The 24290-nt window shown below is 40.8% G+C and overlaps 1 protein-coding gene across 2 annotated transcripts in view; it reads right to left on the reverse strand.

Moving 5' to 3' along the window:
* The window catches only part of LOC140480493 (glucocorticoid-induced transcript 1 protein-like), a 226278-nt gene that overhangs the window by 33743 nt on the left and 168245 nt on the right, over positions 1–24290 (reverse strand). For both annotated transcript variants that reach the window (XM_072575420.1, XM_072575419.1), the window contains one exon: positions 14198–14408. In XM_072575420.1, coding sequence (XP_072431521.1) covers positions 14198–14408 — 211 coding nt within the window. The remainder of the gene's footprint in view (positions 1–14197; positions 14409–24290) is intronic.

The raw sequence follows: 24290 nt of genomic DNA on the forward strand, positions 1-24290 counted from the left end.
ATGCAAAATGTAAGCATTCTGCAGTTTTTTTTTGTAAATGCTGGATTTGCCAAGAGTATTACTGTGTCCTCATGGATGTGACAGAAGAGTAAATGATGCGCCTGCACAAAGGCTGCAAAATAGCTGCCAACTTGGAGCGAGGCTCCTTTATACTCCTCAAAAGTCACAGGAGATTGACAGGTCAGCCAAAGCACCCAGAATGTGCGTCCACTTGGTGCTTTCATGTTATTCCATTGAGTCCCATTGAAGAGTCCTGTCTAGCAGAACTCAGTGACATTGCCATCCGGTGAACTGACAAATTTGTTTTAATTTTCATCCTGGCATGGTACCAGCCCATATATGCCAACTGCTTATCCCCACTCAATACAATCCTTTCAAGATATGTGCAGTGCCAGGATATTAGCTGATGGCCGAGTGTGTCAGGAACAAATGATAGGACCTCTTCATTACTGCTGTGTTGTTGCTCTCTCTCATCCTCACTGTCCAGGGACTGCTATGATTGTGCCAGATTCAGGAAGTCACAAGGTTGGTGAGAAAATGGCAGGGTGGCAGGCTTGGGTGGGAAGCAAGAGGTCCATGCTAACACTGTCAGCAGTTGGTCCATCATGCCACATAACAGGATGAGGGAGAAGTGGCATATTACAGGAACACACTATCATCCTCAGTGCTTGGAATGATGCTGGATACTACAGGCTCTATCGCAGTCGACTCCAGGATGCTGAGATTCATCACCTGTGTAGTGTTCAGGGGATGCAGGTGTCCTTTCCACCTGCTGGTTTTGCTCTTCTCCCTCTTGTTGTATTCCAACTTGTGCTGCAAGAGAGAAGACAGAATTTCAATGATCATGTAGTGTCGTGTTTAGTCTCTGCAATAGCTGAATAGCTGGCGATATGTGATGGCAGTGAAAGGTGTCTGTGAGGCTGGCAGCATTGGTAAATATGTGAGAGTAATGTGGAGTGTGAGATTGTTAGCAGTGGTCAGTGCCAGGGAGTATTGCTGGGGATGTGGCTTAATGTTTTGTGAGAGGTTAAAGTTGTGGTGGGCAGTAACATGTTCACTTGCAGTCACTGACCTTGACCACTCACGACTTCACTGGACTTCTTGTGGCAATGCTGCCAAGTCTAACTGCTGGAAATTGACCTCCCCGATTATTTGTTTCCACTCCATGGAACCATGCAGTCTGCTCCTGTTCAATGCCATCACTAATGCGACCAGTGCTGCATTCATTATCCTGGGACTTTTCCTCTGCCCTGGTGTTCCATTTACAAGTTGTAAATTTCAGCAATATCATTCAGTCCAACATTCCTTTTAAAAGGGGACATATTGGTTTTAAACAGGCAAGTCTGGTTGCATCATATACTCTCAGCACAATGTTATTTGGCTTCCTTCTGAACATAGAGGCTACATCAGGAAGCATAAGGCAGCCATGAGAAATCCACTCAAACTATAATCATAGCAGCAAGCTAGGAGCACCAAATTTCACCAATGAACAGGTACGAGCAAACTGCAAATCATGACCTCTGTGCCCAAAAAAAACAAATTTTAATCACAAGAGAATGAATTTAGAATTCAGTGTTTGTAAAAATAAAGAGCTCATTGTGGGCATGTTGATTGCTGATGGTACAAGCAAACTGAAGATTACATTACTTTAAATACAACTTGCATTTTTCTGGCACCTTGATGGGACCGTGACAGAGTAACCACTGGACAAAAGGCTAGCAGTTTGTGTTGGAGAGTGGGAGTAAGTTACAAGGATAGGGAGAGGCAAGGCTTTGGACATGTTGATCGTGAAGATGAGTATTTTAAAATACAGGCCTCCAGTACTTGAAACTACTGTGAAGCAGCAAGCATTCAAGTGATGGAGTAAGTTACAGGCAGAAAATCTGAACAAACTCAAGCTCAGGAGGAAGTTGAGGATAGCATTGAAATGAGTGGTGCTGGAAAAGCACAGCAGCTCAGGCAGCATCCGAGGAGCTGGAAAATCGACGTTTCAGGCAGGAGCCCTTCATCAGGAAATAATCAAGTCTGGGCAGAAATTCTTTTATGCTCGTGTCTATTTAAATTATTGACATTATACTGTAACTGATTAAAGTTTATCAAATTAATTAATATGGCACTGTCATTTACAAAATCTCTTGATTGTTGTGTTCCTATTCTAAGTTAATAGCATGTATATGAGCCACATATTGGCACAGCATTAGAAACTGATAATACACCAAATAGAATCTGTCTATACGCTAAGCTATTAAGTGCTAGGACGTGAGTTGTTTACCAACATTCCTAAACATTCTGATCCTCAAAATCGTTGAAGGCAAATTGCAAAGAATTACACAGAGAAGCTCTAATGTAGTCTGATATAGAGAGAAACATGATTGAATACCTTATCTTACAGGCAGGTTGGGGGTGGTGGTTGAGGGGAGCAGAAAGGGGGAAGAGTGGAAACAAATTAAAAGGGACAGTGTGTCAGCCAGGACTGATCTCTTACACTTTGTGGTATTCAGCTCAGGAGTCGCATTGGCAGGCGCTTTGGTGAGAGAAAAACAAACATTTCAGTTTTAGTTACTGCAACAAGTCATTACTAAAGAAAAGGAATGACAAATATTTATTTTAAGCCAGTTTCCTTGAAAGACATACTTTGCACTTAAAAGTTCAATTGCTCTCCACCCGTTAAATTTTAAATCACATTCAGAACATAGCTCAAAATATTACAATCCTACTTGATCTATTTAATAATCTGTTTCTGTCCAAATGGTATTGCTTGATATTTTTTCCTAATTTGTTTTAAAGGAAACCAAATTCTTCTGATTTGTTTTATGTTGCATTCAACATCATTTCTTGCCATGAACTTTGTACCATAAAAAACGACACAGCATCATACAAAGCATCTTTACAGTGGCCAACTTACATTACAAAGGAGCAGCCCAATTGAATAAGTACTATAATCTTGTTATTTTCTTTCATTGTTTGAAATCATCTGCTAATATTTAAGCTGGTTTGTAAATTTGGTCAGTCTAGACTGAAAAATATTCAATATTACTTTCTGATAAAAGTCATTACTATGTCATTCATAATGACAATAACTCTGTAAACAGGTTTATTCTGATCATATTTATGGATGCTGAATCAATCACATTTGCTAAAATACTGATCTAGTTGATCAGTATCACATGAGATCTTTCCTTGACAAAATGGGAAAGTTATTTTGTCCATCAATCCACCCAAGGTAAATAGTTTAATCAAAAACATTTTTGAATGTAATGAAATGCTGCAGTTGCAATTTGTTGTAAAAATGATCAAATTAGTGAGGAAAGTTACTTATATAACTAGTAATTGTGAATTAATACTGCAGGAATGGTGGGTAGAAAGGGAAATTGATAATAGAAGAAAGATATTTTCCATATTAAAAGGTACCCTAGAAACCTCATAACAGACAGCAAAGTTTGCCCCAAAGATGCATATCAGTTAGACACCCTTGTCACATTTTTGAAGTTAAAACTTAGATATGTTGCCCATGTGAAATGTACATTTAAAATACCATGGTTTGTTTTTATTCCAAGGTCATAAAAAAACTTACATGTGAGTCCTATGAGTGTTACATATGTTGGCATTTATCAGATGAAAATACAGACCAAGACAGCCATCAAACCACCTCCATTATTAATGACATAACTTGGTATCTACTAATTTCACTATCTCCAGGAAAGGCAAAGGAATTTGTAAAATTTGAGGGAAATTCTTTTATGGCTCAATTGATCACCACATGACTCATGTCAGTGACTTGTCAAAAGCAAAACGAATTACTTATTTTTTTCAGCACAGGTGTTAAAATGGATTATAACTTTCAATCTAAAATGGAAAAACTGCATCCTCCATAATTCAAGACCCTTGAGGGAAAGAAAGATGGATCACTCCCTGGATAGCATGGCCAATTCACTTAACCTGCATATCTTTGGATTGTGGGAGGAAACCCACATAGACACTGGAAGAATGTCTGTGTGGAGTTTGCGCAGTCACAGTGGAATTTAACCTGGGTCCCTGGTGCAGTGAGGCAGGAGCACTAATCATTGAGCCATTGCACCGTCACTTTGTGGGATTGTACTACAGGTCTCCCAACAGCCAATGGGTGATAGAGGAACAGATGTTTGGGCAGATTATAGAAAAATGTAAAAACAACATAGTTGTTGTAGTGGATGATTTTTAACTTCCACTGTTCTGACTGGGATTCACCTAGTGTTAGGGGCTTGGATGAGAGAAGAATTTGTTAGATATTTTTGAAACGATATGTAAATAGCCCAATGAGGGAATGAGTCATACTAGACCTGGTGTTGGGGAATTGCCCAACCAGGTTAGTGAAGTTTCAGTGGGGGAGCATTTTGGGAACAGTGATCATAACTCTGTAAGCTTTTAAGTTACTTATGGCTAAGGATAAGAGTAGCTTTCAGATGAAAGTACTAAATTGGGGTAAAGATAAATACTCCAATATGAGATAGGAACTGGGGAATGTTGATGGGGGAGTGGGTAACTGTTTGAGAATAAATCCTCACCTGGCATGTGGAAATATTTTAAACGCCTGTTGATTAGAACTAGCTTGTTGCTGTGAAACTGAAGGATGGTAAGATTTGGGTACTTTAGATGACAAGAGAAATTGAGGGTATGATATTCTGGGTATGTCAATATAAAAAGGTGTTGAGTATTTTAAAATGCTTCAAGGTAGACATGCCCCCAGGACCTGATGGGATCTACCCAGAAAGTGAGGAAGGCAGATGAAGAAATTGCAGGGGCCTTGTATGAAATCTTTGTATGCTTTTCAATCATAGGAAAGGTCCCAGAGAACTGAAGAATTGTTAATTTAATAAGGACAACAGAGTTAATCCAGGAAATTACAAGCTGGTGAGCCTTACATCAGTAGTAGGGAAATTATTGGGGAAGATTCTTAAGGATAAAATTGATTCACGTTTGGAAAAATGTGGACTTATCGGCAGCATGGCTTTGTGTGGGAAGGTTGTGTCTCACAAACTTGATTGAGCTTTTTCAGGAAATGACAAAGATGCTTGATGAGGACAGGGGGATAGATGTTGTTTGTATGAACTTTAGCAAGGCCTTTGACAAGGTCCCTCATGGCAGGCTGATACAAAAGGTGAGCTCACATGGGATCTGTGGTGAGCCGGTAGTGGTGGAAGGGTGTTTTTCACATTGGAGATCTGTGATCGGTGGTGTTCCACAGGGATCAGGGCAAGGACCCCTGTTGTTCCAATACATATATAAATGACTTGGAGGAGAATATAGGTGGCCTGATTAGTAAGTTTGCAGATGGCACAAAGATTGGGGAAGCTGTAAATAGTAAAGATTGTCAGAGGATACAGGAGGCTATAGATAGACTTGAAGTGTTGGCAGAGAAATGGCAGGTGGAGCTTAATCCTGACAAATGCAAGGTGATACATTTTAGAAGATTCAACACTGGAGGAAAATATACAGTAAATGGCAGAACTCTTAGTAGAATTAACATACAGAGGGATCTAGAGTCCACAGAAACCTGCAGTGAATAAGATAGTCAGGAAGGCACATAGCTAGCTTGACATCATTGGTCAGGGCACCAAATATAAAAATTGGAAAGTCATGTTGCAGCTGTATAAAACTGTTATAGCTCTCGTTGCCATACTACCAGAAGCATATGAAGACTTTGGAGACATTCAGGAATGGTTTACCAGGACGTTGTCTGGTTTGGAGGGTATTAGCTGAGAAGAAATTGGGGAGGGCACGACCAGATAGAAGTTTACAAAATTATGAGAGGCATGGATAGAATGGATAGTCAAAGCTTTTTTCCCCCAGGGTAGAAATGTCAATTACTAGGGGATACAGGTTTAAGGTAAAAGGGAGTAAGTTTAAAGGAGATGTGAGAGGCACATTCTTTACACAGAGGGTAGTAAGTGCCTGGAATGCGCTGTCAGAGAAGGTGGTGGAGACAGGTACAGTAACATTGGGGCATCTTGACAGGTATTTGAATAGGGAATAGGGGGAATTTGAACCACATAGAGACCAAAGGTTTTTAGTTCAGAAAGGCATCATGTGTCATTACAGTCTTGGTGTGCCGAAGGATCTGTTCCTGTGCTGTACTGTTCTTTGTTTTTTAAAGGCATGGATATTATGCCTCAGTTATACAAGGCACTGATGAGACTACACCTAGAGTACAGTGTACAGTATTGTCACCTTATTAAAGGAAGAATCAAATGCATTGGAGACAGTTCCAAGAGGATTTACAAGACTAATATCTGGAATGGGTAGGTTACCTTAGGAGGAAAGGTTTGACAGACTAGTCTTGCACCTTCAGAACTTTAGTAAAAGTAAGAAGTGACTTAACTGAGCCACAAAGTCCTGCATGTTCTTAACAAGGTAGATATGGGACAATCTAGAACTAGGGGTTACTGTTTTAAAGTTGTGTTTCCCATACAAAACAGAGGTGAGGCCACAAAAATTTGTTTGCAAGGGTTGTGCGTCTTTCTGTAGTCTCTCCTTGAAAGGTGGTGGAAAAAGAGTATTTGAACAGTTCTAAGGCAAAATCAAGGACTTGAAAGGTTATCAGGAATAGGTGAGAATGCTGATTTACAATTATAATTAGACCAGCTGTTACCTACTGAAGGTGTAGCAGGCTTGAGGGGCTGAAAGGCTTACTCTTCCTCCTGATTCATATGTTTGTAGTTCAGAAATAAAATGTTTCAGCTCAGTTCAGAGGACATGTTGAATGTAGAAGCTAATTTAGTTTGCTTACAAGAAGTCACGCAGGAAATCAATGATCTGTGTGAAACTTCCAACTAATAGGGTTCAGTCAGAAATCTGCAGGTTATTAGAACTGAGAAAGTTTAGCCACTCAGATCTTTCGAAAAAATCATGTTGGCTTGTTTGAAATTGACTCATAAAATAATCCAAGGCCAAGAACGTCAAGTAAGTGGAAACCTAAATATTTAAGACATTTATTTGTTTCCTCTGGACTTGAGTCTGTGTGCCACATCGTATCAGAGAACAGGTTGAAACTTTTTTTTACATCATACTAGCGGTTTTTGATATTTAGATAGCTTAGTTTCTCTTTTTTCCATTTCTTCTTTTGTGTAATAAACTTGTTTTGTTGTTAAAGCAAGTCTGAGTTTTGTCACATCTTTTAGTGATTAACAATCACATCAACTGAGTAAAGACCTAACATGTTTCTTTTCATTCTGGGACATGACCTGCCCAGTAGTACCATCAGCTGGGATCATATTACACGCAATATGAGCCTGGTGAGAAAAGGCTGGTACAGGGTTAGAGAAAGTGGTGACTGTTGGAGTGTGAGGTAACAAAGAGAAGATGGTGGCAGTTAGCTCTATCGAGCACAGCAGATCATTGACCTTCTTCTGGCACTAATGAGTATCCTGCTTCGCCCAGGACGCAGCACTGACACAGGCTGAAATTTGGGTATAGACTGGTTTGGCCATCTGCAGGAGAAAAGATTTCTCTCCACCACTCCATCGACCAACACATCCCGGCCACTATTCACAAAGCAGGAAGCAAGCTTTCCTTTCTTCTGACCATATCTTTGATGATAACAGGCAAGCACCGCAATGTGAGGGCAAATTCCTGAATTGCAACTGGACATAATGGCTGGAAATGCCTTTGTACCTTTGTATCTCTAGTTGTGTAATTCCCAGAAACTGGTGCCCAAGAGTCCAGCTGCATAATGTATGAAATGAAAGAGGGAAGGTTGCATGAGAAAAGTGGCTCCAAACCATGGCAAACTGACAGCCATAAATCTCACTCAACAAAACACAAACTGGATATGGAAAAATTCCACCCACAGTTTCAGCTCAATGACCATTCATTAGATTATGATTGGCTGCGCATTTCACCATTTTCTGCCTCTATTTCAGCAATCCATGTCACTCCAACTCCATTTTAAATAAACTTGATGGACCTTAGTTCAAATGTGTTCATGAGGTTAATTCTGCAGGAGATCATCAGGAGAATGTCCTAGACCCAACCATCTTCAGCTGCTTCATTCTAATTATAAAGTCAGAAGTAGGACTGTACAGTGTACAGCACCATTCACAACTTCTCAGGTACTGAAGCAATCCATTTGTAAATGCAACAAGACTTGGACAATGTCCAGGTTTGCTCTGACAAGTGGCAAGTTACAGCTGAACCACAGAACTGCTGGGCTATGACCATCTTTATGAAAGCATTATGTTATGACATTCAATGGCATAACCATCACTGAATTTCCCACTATCAATATCCTAGAGATTACAACTGACCAGAAATTGAACTGAACCAGCCACATAAATACTATGGATACAAGAACAGATAGGAATACTGTAGTATGTAATTCACCTCCTTATTCCACAAGGTCTGACCACCATCTGCAAGGCAAAAGACAGGAGTGTGATGGAATACTCTCCACTTGCCTGGACGAATGCAGCACCAACAAAACTCCAGATGTTTGAAACCATTCAGATCAAGGTAGGCTATTTAATTGACAGACATTTGTATGCTCTCTCTCTCCACAATGCTTAGAAGCAGCAGTGGATACAATTTGAAAGATGCTTTGCAGCAATTCATCAGCCTCTTTCGAACCTTCTAAACCCACAAGCACTACCACCTAGAAGGAGAAACGCAGCAGATACATGGCAAAATCACTGCCTGCACCTTCTCCTCCAAGCCACTCATATTCCACTTGGAATATTATATTTCCATTCCTTCACTGTCACTGGCTAAATTCCTGGAATTTCCAACCCTTCCTCCCGTGCCCCCCACCAATGGCATTGTGGGGATCCCTAATCCAAATGGATTGTAGCGGTTGAAGAAAGCAACTCACTGCCATGTTCTCAAGGCATTAGCATTAAGAACAGCCCAGCCAGTGAAGCTCACATACCATGAATGGATAAAAGAAAATTAAACTCTCTAACTTCTAACTTCATTCAAACTTGTGGGTTTTATACTTGCACTCCATAACTGTATATTTTTTCTTAAGTTACATTACTTTTTATAGTGTGAACACGATGTAACAAAGGAAGATAAGCAGAATGAAGCTTCAATACTCTTCAATAGTGCTAGCAGAGATGGTGCAATTACAAGAATGTCACTTCCACAGAGGTCTACAAAGACAGCTGCAAGCATTACAGTAGAAATGCAAAGTTTCAGCTGTGACTAATGTTGTCCTTTAGAGCAGATTTTTTTTTTGAATTCTGAGAACTACTCTGCACTAAGAAGGAATTGAACCAGGCTTTTATGAAAGGTATTATTCCCCTATTCTCAAAATAGAGCTTTCAAAGTTAGAGAAGATATTTACATGAGTGGTTTGCGAAACAAAGGACACATGATCAGATCAACTGCAGTGAGGCAGAACCATTTTAGGCAAACCCTGGAAACTCAAACAGCAGAGGAAATACGACGGAAAATAAATAAATGAATGAATCTCACCAGGGTATTCAAAGAAAATTGCAAGCCACGGATATGACTAAAAATTTGAATAATATGCTTTAAATTTACATTTTTCAATTTTCTTCAGATATGCTAGGATTCTTGGTCAAAGGTCTGAAATTCCCTTCCTAACAGTACTGCAGCAGTTCAACAAGACAGTTCACCATTTTCTCAATGGCAGAATAGGAGCAACAAATACTGACTTTGCCTGGGACAAACACATCTCACAAAATAATAAATGAAAAATAATTTATGGCAAGCTCTGTAGCAAAGGCAATGTAACACAAAGAGAGATCAAATTGGTTACTTATAGATCAGTCAGGCTACCTTCATTAGTAATCAAATTGAACAAAGTGATCAGAGAGATAGACAATATGGATTTATTAAAGGCTGTTCAAGTTTGATTATTTGACAGACATTTTTGAAGAACATTTTTAATATAGACAAAAGGAATACAATACATATTAGGGAAATAAAGTTTCAGAAGGTGATCAATAAAATGCACCACAGGAGGCAATTTACAATGATTGCATGTATGCAAACAAACATAGCAACTGTGATACAAACGTAGGACAGAAAAAAGGATTACACTTAATCCTTTGTTAACCAAGTTTGTATTGGAGCAGGCTTGGAAGTGATATTTTATGATCTGTGTTTTTAATGTTGTTCTTGCTGCACACAGGTGATATGCATGTATGCATGTGGAATACAACATCACCATTTAGTCAAAATACAAGGATAGAGATTTTTTAGCAAATATCAAGAAAGAATGTCAGAAAATCAGAGCAGAACAGATTAGCAAATAGAGGAATGCAATTAAATCCGCAAAGTATAGAACGATATATTTTAGATGGAATAATAACTGGATTGAATAGTTAATATAAGGAAAAGAAATATGAGTCCCATAATTCTCTGAAAACATAAGTGTAGTTAAATCCATAAAATAAATCAAAAGCTTTTGGGATTTACAAACAGTAAAATAGTAAATTGTACATGTATTAAATACTATAAAAATAATCTAAAACTCATTGAAAATGTTATCTATGGGTCATTATTTTAAGTATAAATTCACTCAGCTCACACTAGGAATACGAAAGTGTAGCAATAGGGAGAGAGATAAGATATTGGGACAATTTCATCTGGAACAGCAAGGGTAAAGAGGGGATTTGATAAAATACTCTGAAGATCTTTGGAAGCTTGAGTAGAGAAGAATTGTACCTCACAGTTGAAGCATCAATGACAAAGGACTATCATGATAAAAAGAGGAAAGAAGGTTGAACAAAATGTCTTAACAAAGTGAGACGGAAGTATGGAAAGCTTCGTTACATGGTATATCTGAGCCACCAACCACCACATGTTAGTTTAAAAGTGGACCAACATTTGTGGAAAAGAATATAAATCACAATGGGGAAGAGAAAGATAGTGAAATTGCTTCAAAATTGTTCAAGCACAAAGTGTCCACTGAACTCCTTCTGCTTTGAAAATTATGGTCCCCATAAATTAGACTTAGAAAACTTCAGTAAAATCCCACATCCAAGATCCCTGTATAATTTTGATGGATTTACTAGCCTAATTACTTTGAAGGTGGACAAGAAATTGATTAAAACAGAGTCAGTATTCACTAGAACTTACTAGCTGAAAGGATACCAACACAAAATCTGAGGCCACCACAGTAGAGGTGTAGACAGCTCTAATCACATATCATAAATAATAGAACTACAATTTATGTTCACTTGGCACCTTTGATATCATGAAACATCCCAAGGTATTTCACCAGATCATTACAGTACACATAATACGACACTGATATTAGGGTAGATAACAAAAAACTTGGTTAAACTTTAGGTTTTATAGAATTGTTTTAAAAGGATGTGAGTGAGTGAGAAAGGCAAAGAGATTTAGGAAGGGAATTCCAGGATGTAAATGAGTTCTGGTCACGGAACACAAAGGAAACATCAAAGTACAAATGACACAAAGGAACCACAAGACTTATCCCTAGTCCACAAAATGAAGATACCAGTAAAACTTTGATAAATAAGAAATTGCAGAATATCCAAAATATGCGTGCATAAAACTAAGTGGGGGGGGGGGGGGTTTGCAATTACACATGGATGTTCAAAAAGCACTTCTAAACACAATGAATTGTTTCCTAGTTAGGACTTAACAGATACCATGGAGCTATTCAAGAGATAGGTAAATATGTGATGGGTAACCAAACATATCCATAGAACAATGAGCTAAAGGAGAAAAAATAATAGCCTCTCCATCACCTTTAGCGTATGCCTGTCTTAAATAGTTTTCTAATATATTTCTGGCAAATATTAACAGTGCATGAAAAATATATTCAAAATAAACATCATGAAGTTTGAAAGCTGCCTGAAATAGTCCAAAAAAGGCAGGTTATGCAATAATTTACTTCAACGCAACGAGCAAAGAAATGCTTGAAAGGATAGGTTTTAAAAAAGTATGAAAGACTAACGAGAAGTCTAAGAGAATTAACATGCAAATCATCATAAGTAAAAATCCAGGGTCAGGCAACATTAAGTGGGCAGCACGGTGGCACAGTGGTTAGCACTGCTGCCTCACAGTGCCAGAGATCCGGGTTCAATTCCCGCATCAGGCGACTGACTGTGTGGAGTTTGCACATTCTGCCAGTGAGTTTCCTCCGGGTGCTCCAGTTTCCTCCCACAATCCAAAAATGTGCAGGTCAGGTGGATTGACCATGCTAAATTGCCCGTAGTGTTAGGTGAAGGGATAAAGGTAGGGGAATGGGCCTGGGTGGATGTTGGGTCGAAGGGTCTGTTTCCACACTGTCAGTAATCTAATTAGAACAAAAGGGTGTTCTTGCTGTCTCATATTTCGGATTAGTTAAATTTTGCATTTTAATTTTTCAGCAGAGATAGAAGAAAAAGGAATGGCAATAATTAAAGGTATATTTCAAGCCATAAAAAAGCATTTGATTAAGTTGAGTCAGAAATAATGCAGAAATATGCTATAAACTACTGATAATTCAAAATAAATACAGGAAGTTTGCAGGTAATTTTGAAATGTTTTTAGCAGCAACAGACTTGAACTATCCTATGTAGAAAAAGACAAAATGCTAATGATATCCAAAAACTTGTTTTTAATTCACTCATGGGATGTGGGTGGTCACTGGCTAAGCTGTCTTCTTGAACCTCTGCAGTACATGTGCTGCAAGTTGGCCCACAATACCCTTAGAGAGGATTTTGACCCAGCGACAGTGAAGGAACTGTGGTATATTTCCAAGTCAGGAAGGTGAGGGAAACTACAGAGCCGTAGTCATGTGTTTGGAAGGTGCTGTCTAAGGATTTTTGGTGAATTTCTGCAGTACATCTTGTGGATAGTACACACTGCGATCAAAGATTGTTTCTGTAAGTACCTGTATGTACTATGTTGTATGTCCAACAAAGAAGGATGCATGGTTGGATTTGGTTAAATAATGAAATAGAAGAAAGGCAGCCAATAGTCCAAAAAATACTGATGAAAATTTAATCAAGTTCACACTAAAGAAAGACAAAATTCCTTAAAGTTCTTTTCCCTTGATAAATATCCCAGGTCCTGAGAAAGCTCCATTGAATCATAATTTCTCTGAGTCTACAAATCCCACCAGATAAGGGCATAAATTGAGCCATTCTGAAATGCAGGTTTCTAAAAACACTACCAAACCGACTGCCCCATCCAGAATTCTCCTGGGCCTCTGTAACAAATGTAACCCTCTCCTTTAGCTTTCCCTGTTCCCACCATGAAGGCTTTTGCTGCCACAATATCTCTACACTTGAAATGAAAGTAAGTAATTTTCAAGTTTTGTTTTATAAAATGTCTAAGTTTTGAACAGTGGTTGCATAACCAACACCACCAGGAAAGCTGATTGAAATACCACTGTATTGGAGAGGAACAGCAATTGTGAAACTCAGGTATTTCTTTGTGTACTTTCTGGGCAATAATGTAGTGGGGTAAAAATAATGACTGCAGATGCTGGAAACCAGATTCTGGATTAGTTGATAATGATTCCTGATGAAGGGCTTTTGCCCAAAACGTCGATTTCACTGCACCTTGGATGCTGCCTGAACTGCTGTGCTCTTCCAGCACCACTAATCCAGCATAATGTAGTGGGGCAGATTGCCCATCTGTTATAGACCATCCAGCATACCCTGAAACATGTCGATGGAATACAAGACCTGCATGTTCAACATCTGACAAGCTATTCCCAATTACATTCCCAGAATTGAAGACACAAATTGGTAACCATGTTTTCCTCTTCTCCATCACCTCTGTCTTTATCTACTCCAGAGTGAACATGGTAGTATAGTTTCAGGAAACTGAATGTCAACCCTTGAAGATACTTTTTTTTTTAAACTGACGCCTGCAACTTCAAATCCTGTATTTTTACAACTTTCTAACAGCAAAGTGGTATTGCGCATTGCCTTATTCATAGCAACAGTAATTTCTCCCAGTGATTGCACAAGAGGGATATTGTTCATTTTTGACAGGTAAAATCTATTCAATGATCATTGGTGTTAGAATGATCTTGGTGTAACTTATTTGCACTCTGTAGTGTATAGATTGTTACCTCAGCATGCTTAACTAAAGGCTGGCAGGATTAACCCATGTAGCATTTTCATATTAAAACCCATATCAATGTAGGTGATAGCCCTGTCTATGCGCAATTGGCCAATAAAAAAAAACATTAACAGCATGCATTGACGCACTTTGAAGTCTATTCTCTCACCTTTGTCCCTCTCATACTGAAGGTCTTCTGCTGAGCATGGGCTTCCCTCCTGAGATCCAGTAAGGTAGAAAGGGGAGACACATGGTGAGTGGCTGCTGCAGCTACTACTGCGCTCTTGGACAGAGGGTGTCTGTGTGTCAATACTGCGAGTACTGCTGCTGCGGTAGTGGGAAGGGAAGGGTGCTCGGTGGCCATCAGGAATCTCCAGGGGCTAGAACAAAAACGAACATCGCTATGTCATTATTATAATAACACCAGCAGGAACTTTAATGCTCATCTTTCCACAGAACTCAAAATTAGAAATTCTTCATGACCAAAAATGCAAAGGTGAACATACACAGTACACCTTAAAGTAGAATAGCTCTCAAAAGCCCAACATGTCAAATTAGGATGTTATATTTGCTGTCAGAGATATTAAACCTGTCTTCACATTTTTGTCTTAAGATTTGTACAGAAATAGGACCAAAACAGATTGCACTGAAAGCCAAACTGTATCCATATGTCTTACATTATAATGATATTTTACTGAAAACCACAGACCAATGTTATTATACCTGATGGGATTTAAAATAAACACATGCTCAAAAAGTGCCTCAAATAATACAATCCCTTCAGATTACTGAGTACTTCAAGACACTTCATTTGAAATTAAATCTGGTCTTTTCCTTTGATCTGCTGTTTGATGTGTTCATCACTGGGGATACTATTGTAAATAACTCACCTACAAACCTAGGGCTTTACTCTTCATATACATTTATGACTACTAATTTATCACACTAAGGCCTTCAAAAGGTCTCATATATGCACTTAATCAGAAATGTTTAACCTCACGTAAAAGCTAAGTGATAAACTATACAGCTACTCTGAAAACTCAACATGATCTATACAACAATTTCATAAGGAACCAGAGCATTATCACCATGACAATCAATATCATTCATAACACAGTAAGTTCCATTTGACACTGTTTAGGTAATATTAGAGGGTATTTCAATTTTATATATTTTCTTAAGGGAACTGTATACCATGGATTATAGTGATTAACTGCAGCAATTCAGTTTTGTTGCTCTAAAATGCTTATGAATCAATGAAGGAGATTTAGAAAACATTGTTGCCCAAAGTGAAATATAACTTAGTTACAAAACATCTCCTGAAAAGGTAGGCAGTTTGTACTGCAGGCCAACAGCCACCATCTCAGCTGTTATCCTTAAGAACTTTTGGTACCTCCTTGCTTGTAATATTCATTGAGAAGCAATTTTTCAGCATATATAAACATTAGCACAAACATTTTGTTGCATCTTATTCAAAGATGTTTGGATAAACCAAGTACTATATTAAAAGAAATTAAGACCCCCATTCAACCAAGGCCTGGATACCCAGTTAAGTGCTGTTAAATGAACTGGTGCCTTAAACACTCCTCTAATAAAAGGATATCTCTATTAGAAGAAAATATCTGAGCAAGTTATAAATCCATTCCTCCAATTCTGTTGGTACTGCCATCAACAGCAGCCAAAGTCAAACCATCACAGGCATTGCAATTTCCAGCCTCAGCCCCAGAGGGCAGAAGTGGTTTATCATTTAAAATGTAAACCATGTTTATCATTGGGGTGAAAACGCAACAAATCCCTTCTGATTAGAAAAACACGACAGAGTGGGAAGGGATGTGTAGTTACTCAAAATTGTTCAATATAGAGAGTGAGGTTGAGAAACTCTGAATAGATAATGTATACTGTACATAAGATATATAAATCTGGCTCGTCTCATTTTAGCGTGTTAGTTAGCACAGGCTTAAATCTTAAATCATTCAAATTCATCAAAGCTGAAAAGGTAGAGGTTGTCATTAAAGTACAGATATTGGCAAAACAAAATAATCCTTTCACAACTGGAAGATTTGCACTTCCCCTACTCCCTGCTCCCTCATTGCCTAGTAGAGGTTCCTGCATCAACTAATTTAAAAAAATTTGATGTTATGAATATTGTAGTATACAGTATCAGACTGGAAGTACTAGGGAAGCCGCTTACAATACTTGGGTTGCTTTTGTTTACAACATAGAGTTGCTGTTGAGGTGATTTTCGTCCGTTTCTTTTATTGTCCTTACAGTGATGGGTTTGAGGGAGGGTTGGGCTGGGACACACCAGAGCAGATCTTCAATATCTTACCACTACCAATAAAATTTACCTGTCAGCCAACAGGACAGGGAACACATAGGAAACAGTGGGGAGCCAACTGATAGCCATCTTTCGAAGCATAGGTTGTTTGTGCATCTCATTGGTTCCATAAAGTGTTAGAGATACACAATAAAAATAAGCAAAAAATTCAGCAACAGCTTAATGTTGACTGGAAGTAAGTACCAGTTGTTCAGTACAGCTGCAGTGTCAACAGACAATCTGACATTAGATAAGCAAAACTTCATAGGTCTGGAATGTCTTTAGTCTGGAATGATTGCAGAATGCATGTCCACTGCATCGTGCAGACAGTATAATGCAGTTGGGGAAGCACTGCATCGTGCAAGTATCAAATCTCAATAGATACTCTTCAAGCAGAGCTTGTGTCCCCCAATGAGAAGAAAGCTAAGGAAGCAGCCAAATAGACCGTGACTGGACATTTTAAAGGAGCACAGCATGATCAAGCTATTCTAGGATATGGCTATGCGAAATGACAAGATTCACTGAAGATCTACCGAGACGAAAGGGTTTACAAAGGTTTCACTTCACAGAGATGGTGTAGCATCAGTGTGTGAGGTAACCCCATCTGTCCAGGCAGGGGTTAACACATGTTTCTGGAATGCCAAAGGAGTTAAGACCAATTGATGACTCCCATAGCCTGTGGCAATGAAGGTAACCATGGGTTTAACCTCTCCACCTCAGGATCATTTTAGGGATTGCCTGGAGACATTTTGGAATCCCAGCCCATCACTGCACTGAACAAGATACAGATGCCATCTACTAGAAGACAGAATAATACATGGCGTACCACATTTAGGTCAATCAGGCTAACCGGGTAACGGTTGATCAGGGAATCACTGGATTTCCTCGGGTTTGGGAGTGCAGTCGAATGCATGCATGCGGCCTTGAATGCTCCCACATAGAAGTCAGAATCCTTGTAAACAGGAAGAGGTGCCAGATAATGGTCAAACAGTCTGAAACCACCACAAAAGGAATTTCAGATGTGTGCAAGATTCTTGAGAAGCTGCCATAAAGAATACATCTGGAGACGGTCCCAGCTGCCTCAGCTGTGCAGGCCACCCTTGATGGATAAATTCTGAGTCTCAAGGGATATTTACTAAAGACATGACAGCTTACACCTGCATAAAACCCCAACACAAAGTCACAAAAACCTATAACAGTTGGCATGGGATTGGCAACTGTGCTTCTGAAAATGTGGTTCCAATACTTAAGCAGATCTGAGCAAACCATGCCATATACCCCATAAAGAGTCTCCCATTTCATGGCAGAAACAATTCAGTCGTCTCTCTGAGGTAAAGCAGATTTTGGAAGTGTAAACAGAAAATGATGGAAAAACTCAGGTTGTGGCCTCAAAGTCATACAATATAGAAGAAGAATACAGAACAGGCCCTTTAGCCCATTGCCAAAAAATTACTAATACCTACACTAGCGTTGAATGTTATGACACTAAGTACTGATCCAAAAATTATGAGGTTTCCTGCCTCAAATACCCTCCCAGGCTGTGAATTCCAGATCTCCACCACCCTCTGGGTGAAAAGGTTTCTCCTCAATTACCGTCTAAACCTCCTGCCCCTGTCATAGAGTCATACATCATGGAAACAGACCATTGGGACCAAGCAGTCTCTGCCAACCATAATTCCAAACTAAACTAGCCCCACCTGTCCGTGCCTGGCCCACATCCTACCCTACCCACGTCCGCCCCCCCCCCCCCCCCCCCCACCCCCAACATTTCCTATTTATGTGCTTATCCAAATGTCATTTAAATGGCACAACTGTAGCCGCATCCACCACTTCCTCTGGAAGTTCATTCTACACACGAACCACTCTGTCTAAAAGTAACTGTCCCTCATTTTTTAAAAATCTTTCTCCTCTCACCTTAAAAAACTATGAACCCCTAGTCTTGAAATCCCCCATTCTAGGGAAACAATACCTGCCATTCACCTTAGCTACAATCCTCATTATTTTATGAACCCCTATAAGGTCAACTGTCAACCACCTACCCTCCAGTGATAAAAGTCCCAGCCTATCCAGCCTCTCTTATAACTCAAACCCTCCATTCCTAGCAACATACTAGTATATCTCTCTAACATAATAATATCCTTCCTTTAAGAGGGAAATCAAAACCGAATATTGTACTCCAGAAGTGGCCTCCCAAGGTCTTGTTGGGCAGCAGCTGTGCAGGGAGAACAAAGTTAACATTTCAGGTAAATACTTTTGTTTTAAACATAAAAATTCTCAGCAACTGAGTATTTCCAATATTTTCTATTTCATTCCTCAATGATATCCTTGGCAGCTTTTCATGAAATGCCCCAGTTATTACATTCAGGAGCTACATTCAGCACTGCAATCATTCCTTGCGGAGTTTATCATGCCTCTCAGCCCAAAGTCTCAAAATCTAGAAATGACCAACTTCTGCAGAAATGTGCAAACAAGCCTCTAGAGTATAATTTCAAGAACTTGACCTTTGATAATTGTTTAATGCTACAGTATTGAACAAGAAATGTCACTCAGTGAGACTCCAAGTACCTGAGGCAGCATTTACACTAATATTTGGTGCACCTACAACTTCTCCTGCAACTACAGATAAACCAGTGCCACTTGTTTCACTGGGCAGCTGTGCTAATCAGAATGTGACACTTTAAACATTCACCATCACACCACTGAGAGGATCAATGTAATTGGTTATTCAGCTTCATCAATGCAGCAAATACTCCTGATTGATCGTGGGTTTGCTGCATAAGATAATGCGGTATCTCACTATGGACACTGGTCTTTGGACATACCTGAGGCTACCTTGCTTCACATCTCATGGACCCCACTGGCTGTAAACTTACAATTATGTTTTATTCATCCATGGGATATGGGCATCATTGTCTGGTCCAGCTTTTATTGCCCATCCCTAGTTGCCATTGAGAAGCTGGTAGTAAGATGGTGCCTTTAGCCACTGCAGCTCGTGTGCTGTAAGTAGACCCACAATTCTGGTAGGAAGGGAGTTCAAGAATTTTGATCCAAGGTGAGATATTTCCAAGTTAGGATGGGTAGTGACTTGAAGGTGAACTAGAAGGTGATATTGTTCCCATGCATCTGCTGCCCTTGTCCTTCTAGCTGGAACTGGTCTCTTATTTGATAGGTGCTGTCTAAAAATATTTGGCAAATTTCTGTAGTGCATCTTGTAGATTTGTTCTGTTTCAGGTAGTTGATAAGTGTGGGATTCAGTGATGCTTTCACATATGAAGGAGTAATGATTAGATTCATTTTTATTGCAGGTGGTTATTGCCTGGCACTTGAGTGGAACAAAGGGGCAGCACAGTGACTCAGTGGTTAGCATTGCTGCCTCACTGTACCAGGGACCCGGGTTCAATTCACGCCTCGGGAAACTGTCTGTGTGGAGTTTGCACATTCTCCCAGTGTCTGCACGGGTTTCTTCCAGGTGTTCCGGTTCCCTCCCACAGTCCAAAGATGTGCAGCCTGGGTTAATTGGCCATGGTAAATTGCCTGTAGTGTTAGGTGCATTAGTCAGGGGTAAATGTAGGGGAATGGTTCTGGGTGGGTTGCTCTTCGGAGGGTCGGTGTGGATTTGTTGGGCCGAAGGGCCTCTTTCCACACTGTAGGGAATCTAATCTACTTGCCATTTATCAACCCAAGCCTGCACAGTATTCAGGTCTTGCTGCATGACTGTTTCAGTATCTGAGGAATCATAAATGGTGCTCAACATTGTGCATGTAAACATCTCCACTTCTGGTCTTATTATGCAAGGAAGGTCATTGATGAAGCAGCTGAAAACGGCTGGACCTCAGACACTGCAAAGACATTCTGCAGCTAAGATGACTGACCTGCAATAATCACAACCTTCTTCCTATGTGCCAAGTATGACTCTAACCAGTGGAAAGTTTTCCCCTAATTCCCATTTATTTGAAATCTGCAGTCACTCTCACCTCACTCTGGAACTCAGCTCTTTTGCCTATGCTTGGGCTAAGGTTGTAATGAGGAGAAAGTGAGGACTGCAGATGCTGGGGATCAGAGCTTAAAAATGTGTTGCTGGAAAAACACAGCAGGCCAGGCAGCATCAAAGGAGAAGGAGAATCAACGTTTCGGGCATAAGCCCTTCTTCAGGAATGAGGCTGGTGTGCCAAGCGGACTGAGATAAAAGGGAGGGGGGGAGGGGCGCTGGGAATACAATAGGCAGAAGGAGGCGAGGGTGAGGGTGGTAGGCTGGAGAGGGGGTGGGGGAGGAGAGGTCGGGAAGAAGATTGCAGGTCAAGTGGGCGGTGCTGAATCCGAGGATTGGGACTGAGATAAGGTGGGGGGAGGGGAAATGAAGAAGCTGGAGAAATCTATATTCATCCCGTGTGGTTGGAGGGTTCCTAGGCGGATGATGAGGCGCTCTTCCTCCAGGCGTAGTGTGGCCAGGGTCTGGCGACGGAGGAGGCCAAGGACCCGCATGTCATTGGCGGAGTGGGAGGGGGAGTTCAAGTGTTCAGCCACGGGGCGGTTGGGTTGGTTGGTGCGGGTGTCCCAGAGGTGTTCTCTGAAATGTTCCGCAAGTAGGCAGCCTGTCTCCCCAATGTAGAGGAGGCCACATCGGGTGCAGCGGATACAGTAAATGATGTGTGTGGAGATGCAGGTGAATTTGCGACGGATATGGAAGGATCCGTTGGGGCCTTGGAGGGAGGTGTGGGCACAAGTTTTTCACTTCTTGCGGTTGCAGGGGAAGGTGCCAGGAGTGGAGGTTGGGTTGGTGGGGTGTGTGGACCTGACGAGGGTGTTGCGGAGGGAGTGGTCTCTCCTGAATGCTGATAGAGGTGGAAAAGGAAATATATCTCTGGTAGTGGGGTCTGTCTGGAGGTGGCGGAAATGATGGAGGATGATACGATGTATCTGGAGGTTGGTGGGGTGGAAGGTGAGGACCAGTGGGGTTCTGTCCTGGTGGCGATTGGAGGGGCGGGAAGTGGAGGAGATGCGATGGAGAGCGTCGTCAACCAAGTCGGAGGGGAAATTGCGGTCTTTGAAGAAGGAGGCCATTTGAGTTGTTCAGTAGTGGAATTTCCACATTGTCAAGTAGATTGCAGTATTGTAGCTGTACTGGAAGAACTTGGCTAGGAGTGCAATAAGTTCTGGAGCACAAGTCTTTGTGGGCGGCATGGTGGCACAGTGGTTAGCACTGCTGCCTCACAGCACCAGAGACCCGGGTTCAATTCCCGCCTCAGGCGACTGACTGTGTGGAGTTTGCACATTCTCCCCGTGTCTGCGTGGGTTTCCTCTGGGTGCTCCGGTTTCCTCCCACAGTCCAAAAATGTGCAGGTTAGGTGAATTGGCCACGCTAAATTGCCCGTAGTGTTAGATGTAGGGGTAAATGTAGGGGAAGGCGTATGGGTGGGTGCGCTTCGGTGGGTCGGTGTGGACTTGTTGGGCCGAAGGGCCTGTTTCCACACTGTAAGTAATCTAATCTCTAATCTAATCTTCAAACGTTATTGCCAGAGTGTTGTCACGGCCTTTGCCGTATCCATTGCCTCAAACCATACATTGATATCACATGGAGTGAATTGAATTGACTGAAGACCAGCATTTCTGATCTCGAGGAAACTGAGAAGTTTTATCCAGTCCATACTCGGTCTGAACATTGTTGTAGATTCTTCAGCCTTCTCTTTTGCAATGATATGTTGGTCTCCCTCGTCATTGCAAATGGGGATATTTGAGGAGCCTCCACTTCCTCCATTGACTTGTTTAATAGTCCACCAACAATCACAACTGGATGTGGTAGGTCAGTAGAGCATAGATCTGATTGGTTGTCTGTGGAATCACTTTGCTTTGTCTATCACAAGCTACTTATGCTGCTTGGCAAACATTCTGATTTGTTGCTTCACTAGGTCAACAGTTTTTGAGTATGCCTGGTGCTGCTCCTAGCATGCTTTCCTGCACTCTCCATTGTCCCAGGGCTGATATCCCAGCTTGATGGTGATGGTAGAGTGGGGGATATGCCAAGGCATGAGATTGCAGGTTACATTAATACAGTACAGCTGCTGATGCCCACATTGCCTCATGGATGGCTAATCTTGCTGTGATGGATTTGTTTGAAGTCTATGCCATTGAGCATGTTGTTAGTACCATACAATAGATGGAGGTTATACTCAATATTAAGATAGGACTTCATTACCACAGGGTCTGTGTTCAGTATTGTGTGGACAGATGCATCTTTGGCAGACATATGGAGGATGAGTTCAGATACTTTTTTCCCTCATGTTGGTTTCCTTACCAGCTGCAGCAGACCCCAGTCTAACAACAATACCTTTAGCATTTGACTTAAATTATGAGTGCCCAGCGTTCTGTTAGACTACACCAGATCAGAAGCACTTCCAGTATTGTAGTCAGGTTTGTGCAGCCTGAAACTGGCCTTCTATGTGAGGCTTACAGATCGCCAGCTCCTGCCCAGTGCGAACTGCACCTTTCTAAGTTCACTTGATGCATACAGAAATACCTCCATGGATATGCCTTTCAACCATGGAGCTACTGTTCCTCTGACTCCAGTCAATTCTCTACCCCTCCCTTGTTGATTACCACTTTCAATGCCCACAGTGCGCACTGCCTAGATCAGGGTGGCAGACTAGCCTATAAATCTGGCACTGCGCTAGCAGCACTACCTCCTGTCTGCCAAGCATATTGACAGTCTTCCCCAGGTACCAAGTATTAATTGGCTAGATGGAACAATTGTTGCAATACTTGCACAGCCAGCCGTCTGCATATGACCTCATTGGGGCTTCCTGTCATCAGGCAAAAAGGATCTCTTTGTGTCTAATTTTTCATCCAGTAATCTGCTTAGCTGCTTTACAATGAAGGAATTTGACTGCTGTTTTAACCTAAATAGATCTTTTACTCTTTGATTTGACAAGGAAGATGAGTAGATTTCTGGATGCATATCATCCAGATTTGGCTTATGTGCATTTGAAAACTTCAAAAGAAATGTGGAAGCCCGGACAAACAATAATGTTGTTGCTCTTACAATGTTGTTGATCTGTCAGATCCAAATCATTCCTGCAGTCGTAAGGTTTTAGACGTCATCCCACATTTTGAGGAAAACAGACAGAGAAAAGGTACCTAATAGTTGGATGCAAATTATTTGACAAAGACACAGCCAAGGATTTATTGTACAAGATAGCAATATGAGATGACATATGGCATGACCTATCCACATCATTTGGTTGCCCAGAGGTAATCAAGTCAAGGTTTTCAGCTACAGCTCTTGGGGTGCAGTGGTAGTTCCTTACCTCTGGCCCAGGAGGTGTGGATTCAAGTCCTACCTGCTCCAGAAGGGGCTCATAATATGGTTGATTAGAAAATAAAATATCACTTGGAGGGCACAATTGAAAGAGTTTAATGGATATTTAAATCAACAGAAAATCAGATAAACTTGATGGACAATTACACAGAAAGATCACTTACTAAATCAAGATTGGAGGAATGGTATTGAACAAATTCACCTGAATGAAAGAATAACAGCACAATGAAACTATCCCTTTAAAATGCATTGATGACAACTTCCTCCTTGAACCACAGAAAGACGCCATTCAGCTCACTGTGCCTGCACTGGCTAAATAAAATAGCCACCCATACTCATCCCAGTTTCCATCACTGGACTGTAGTGTTCCAGGTGCAGGTCCAGGTTCCTTTCAAATGATTTGTTGGTTTTTGCTTCAACCACCAAACTGGGCAGCAATGCCAACTACCACCTTCTGGATGAAAACATTTTCCTCATGTTTATGTCAATTCTTCCACCAATTGCCTTAAATTTTGATAACTGTCCTCTTTTCCCTGCTCACGCTATTCAAGCCCATCATTATTTTGTACACCTCAATCAAGTCACCCCTCAGCCTCGTCTGCTCTAAGGAAAACATCCCTAACTTATCCACTC

Source organism: Chiloscyllium punctatum, chromosome 8 (genome assembly GCF_047496795.1).
Source record: "Chiloscyllium punctatum isolate Juve2018m chromosome 8, sChiPun1.3, whole genome shotgun sequence".
NCBI lineage: Eukaryota > Metazoa > Chordata > Chondrichthyes > Orectolobiformes > Hemiscylliidae > Chiloscyllium > Chiloscyllium punctatum.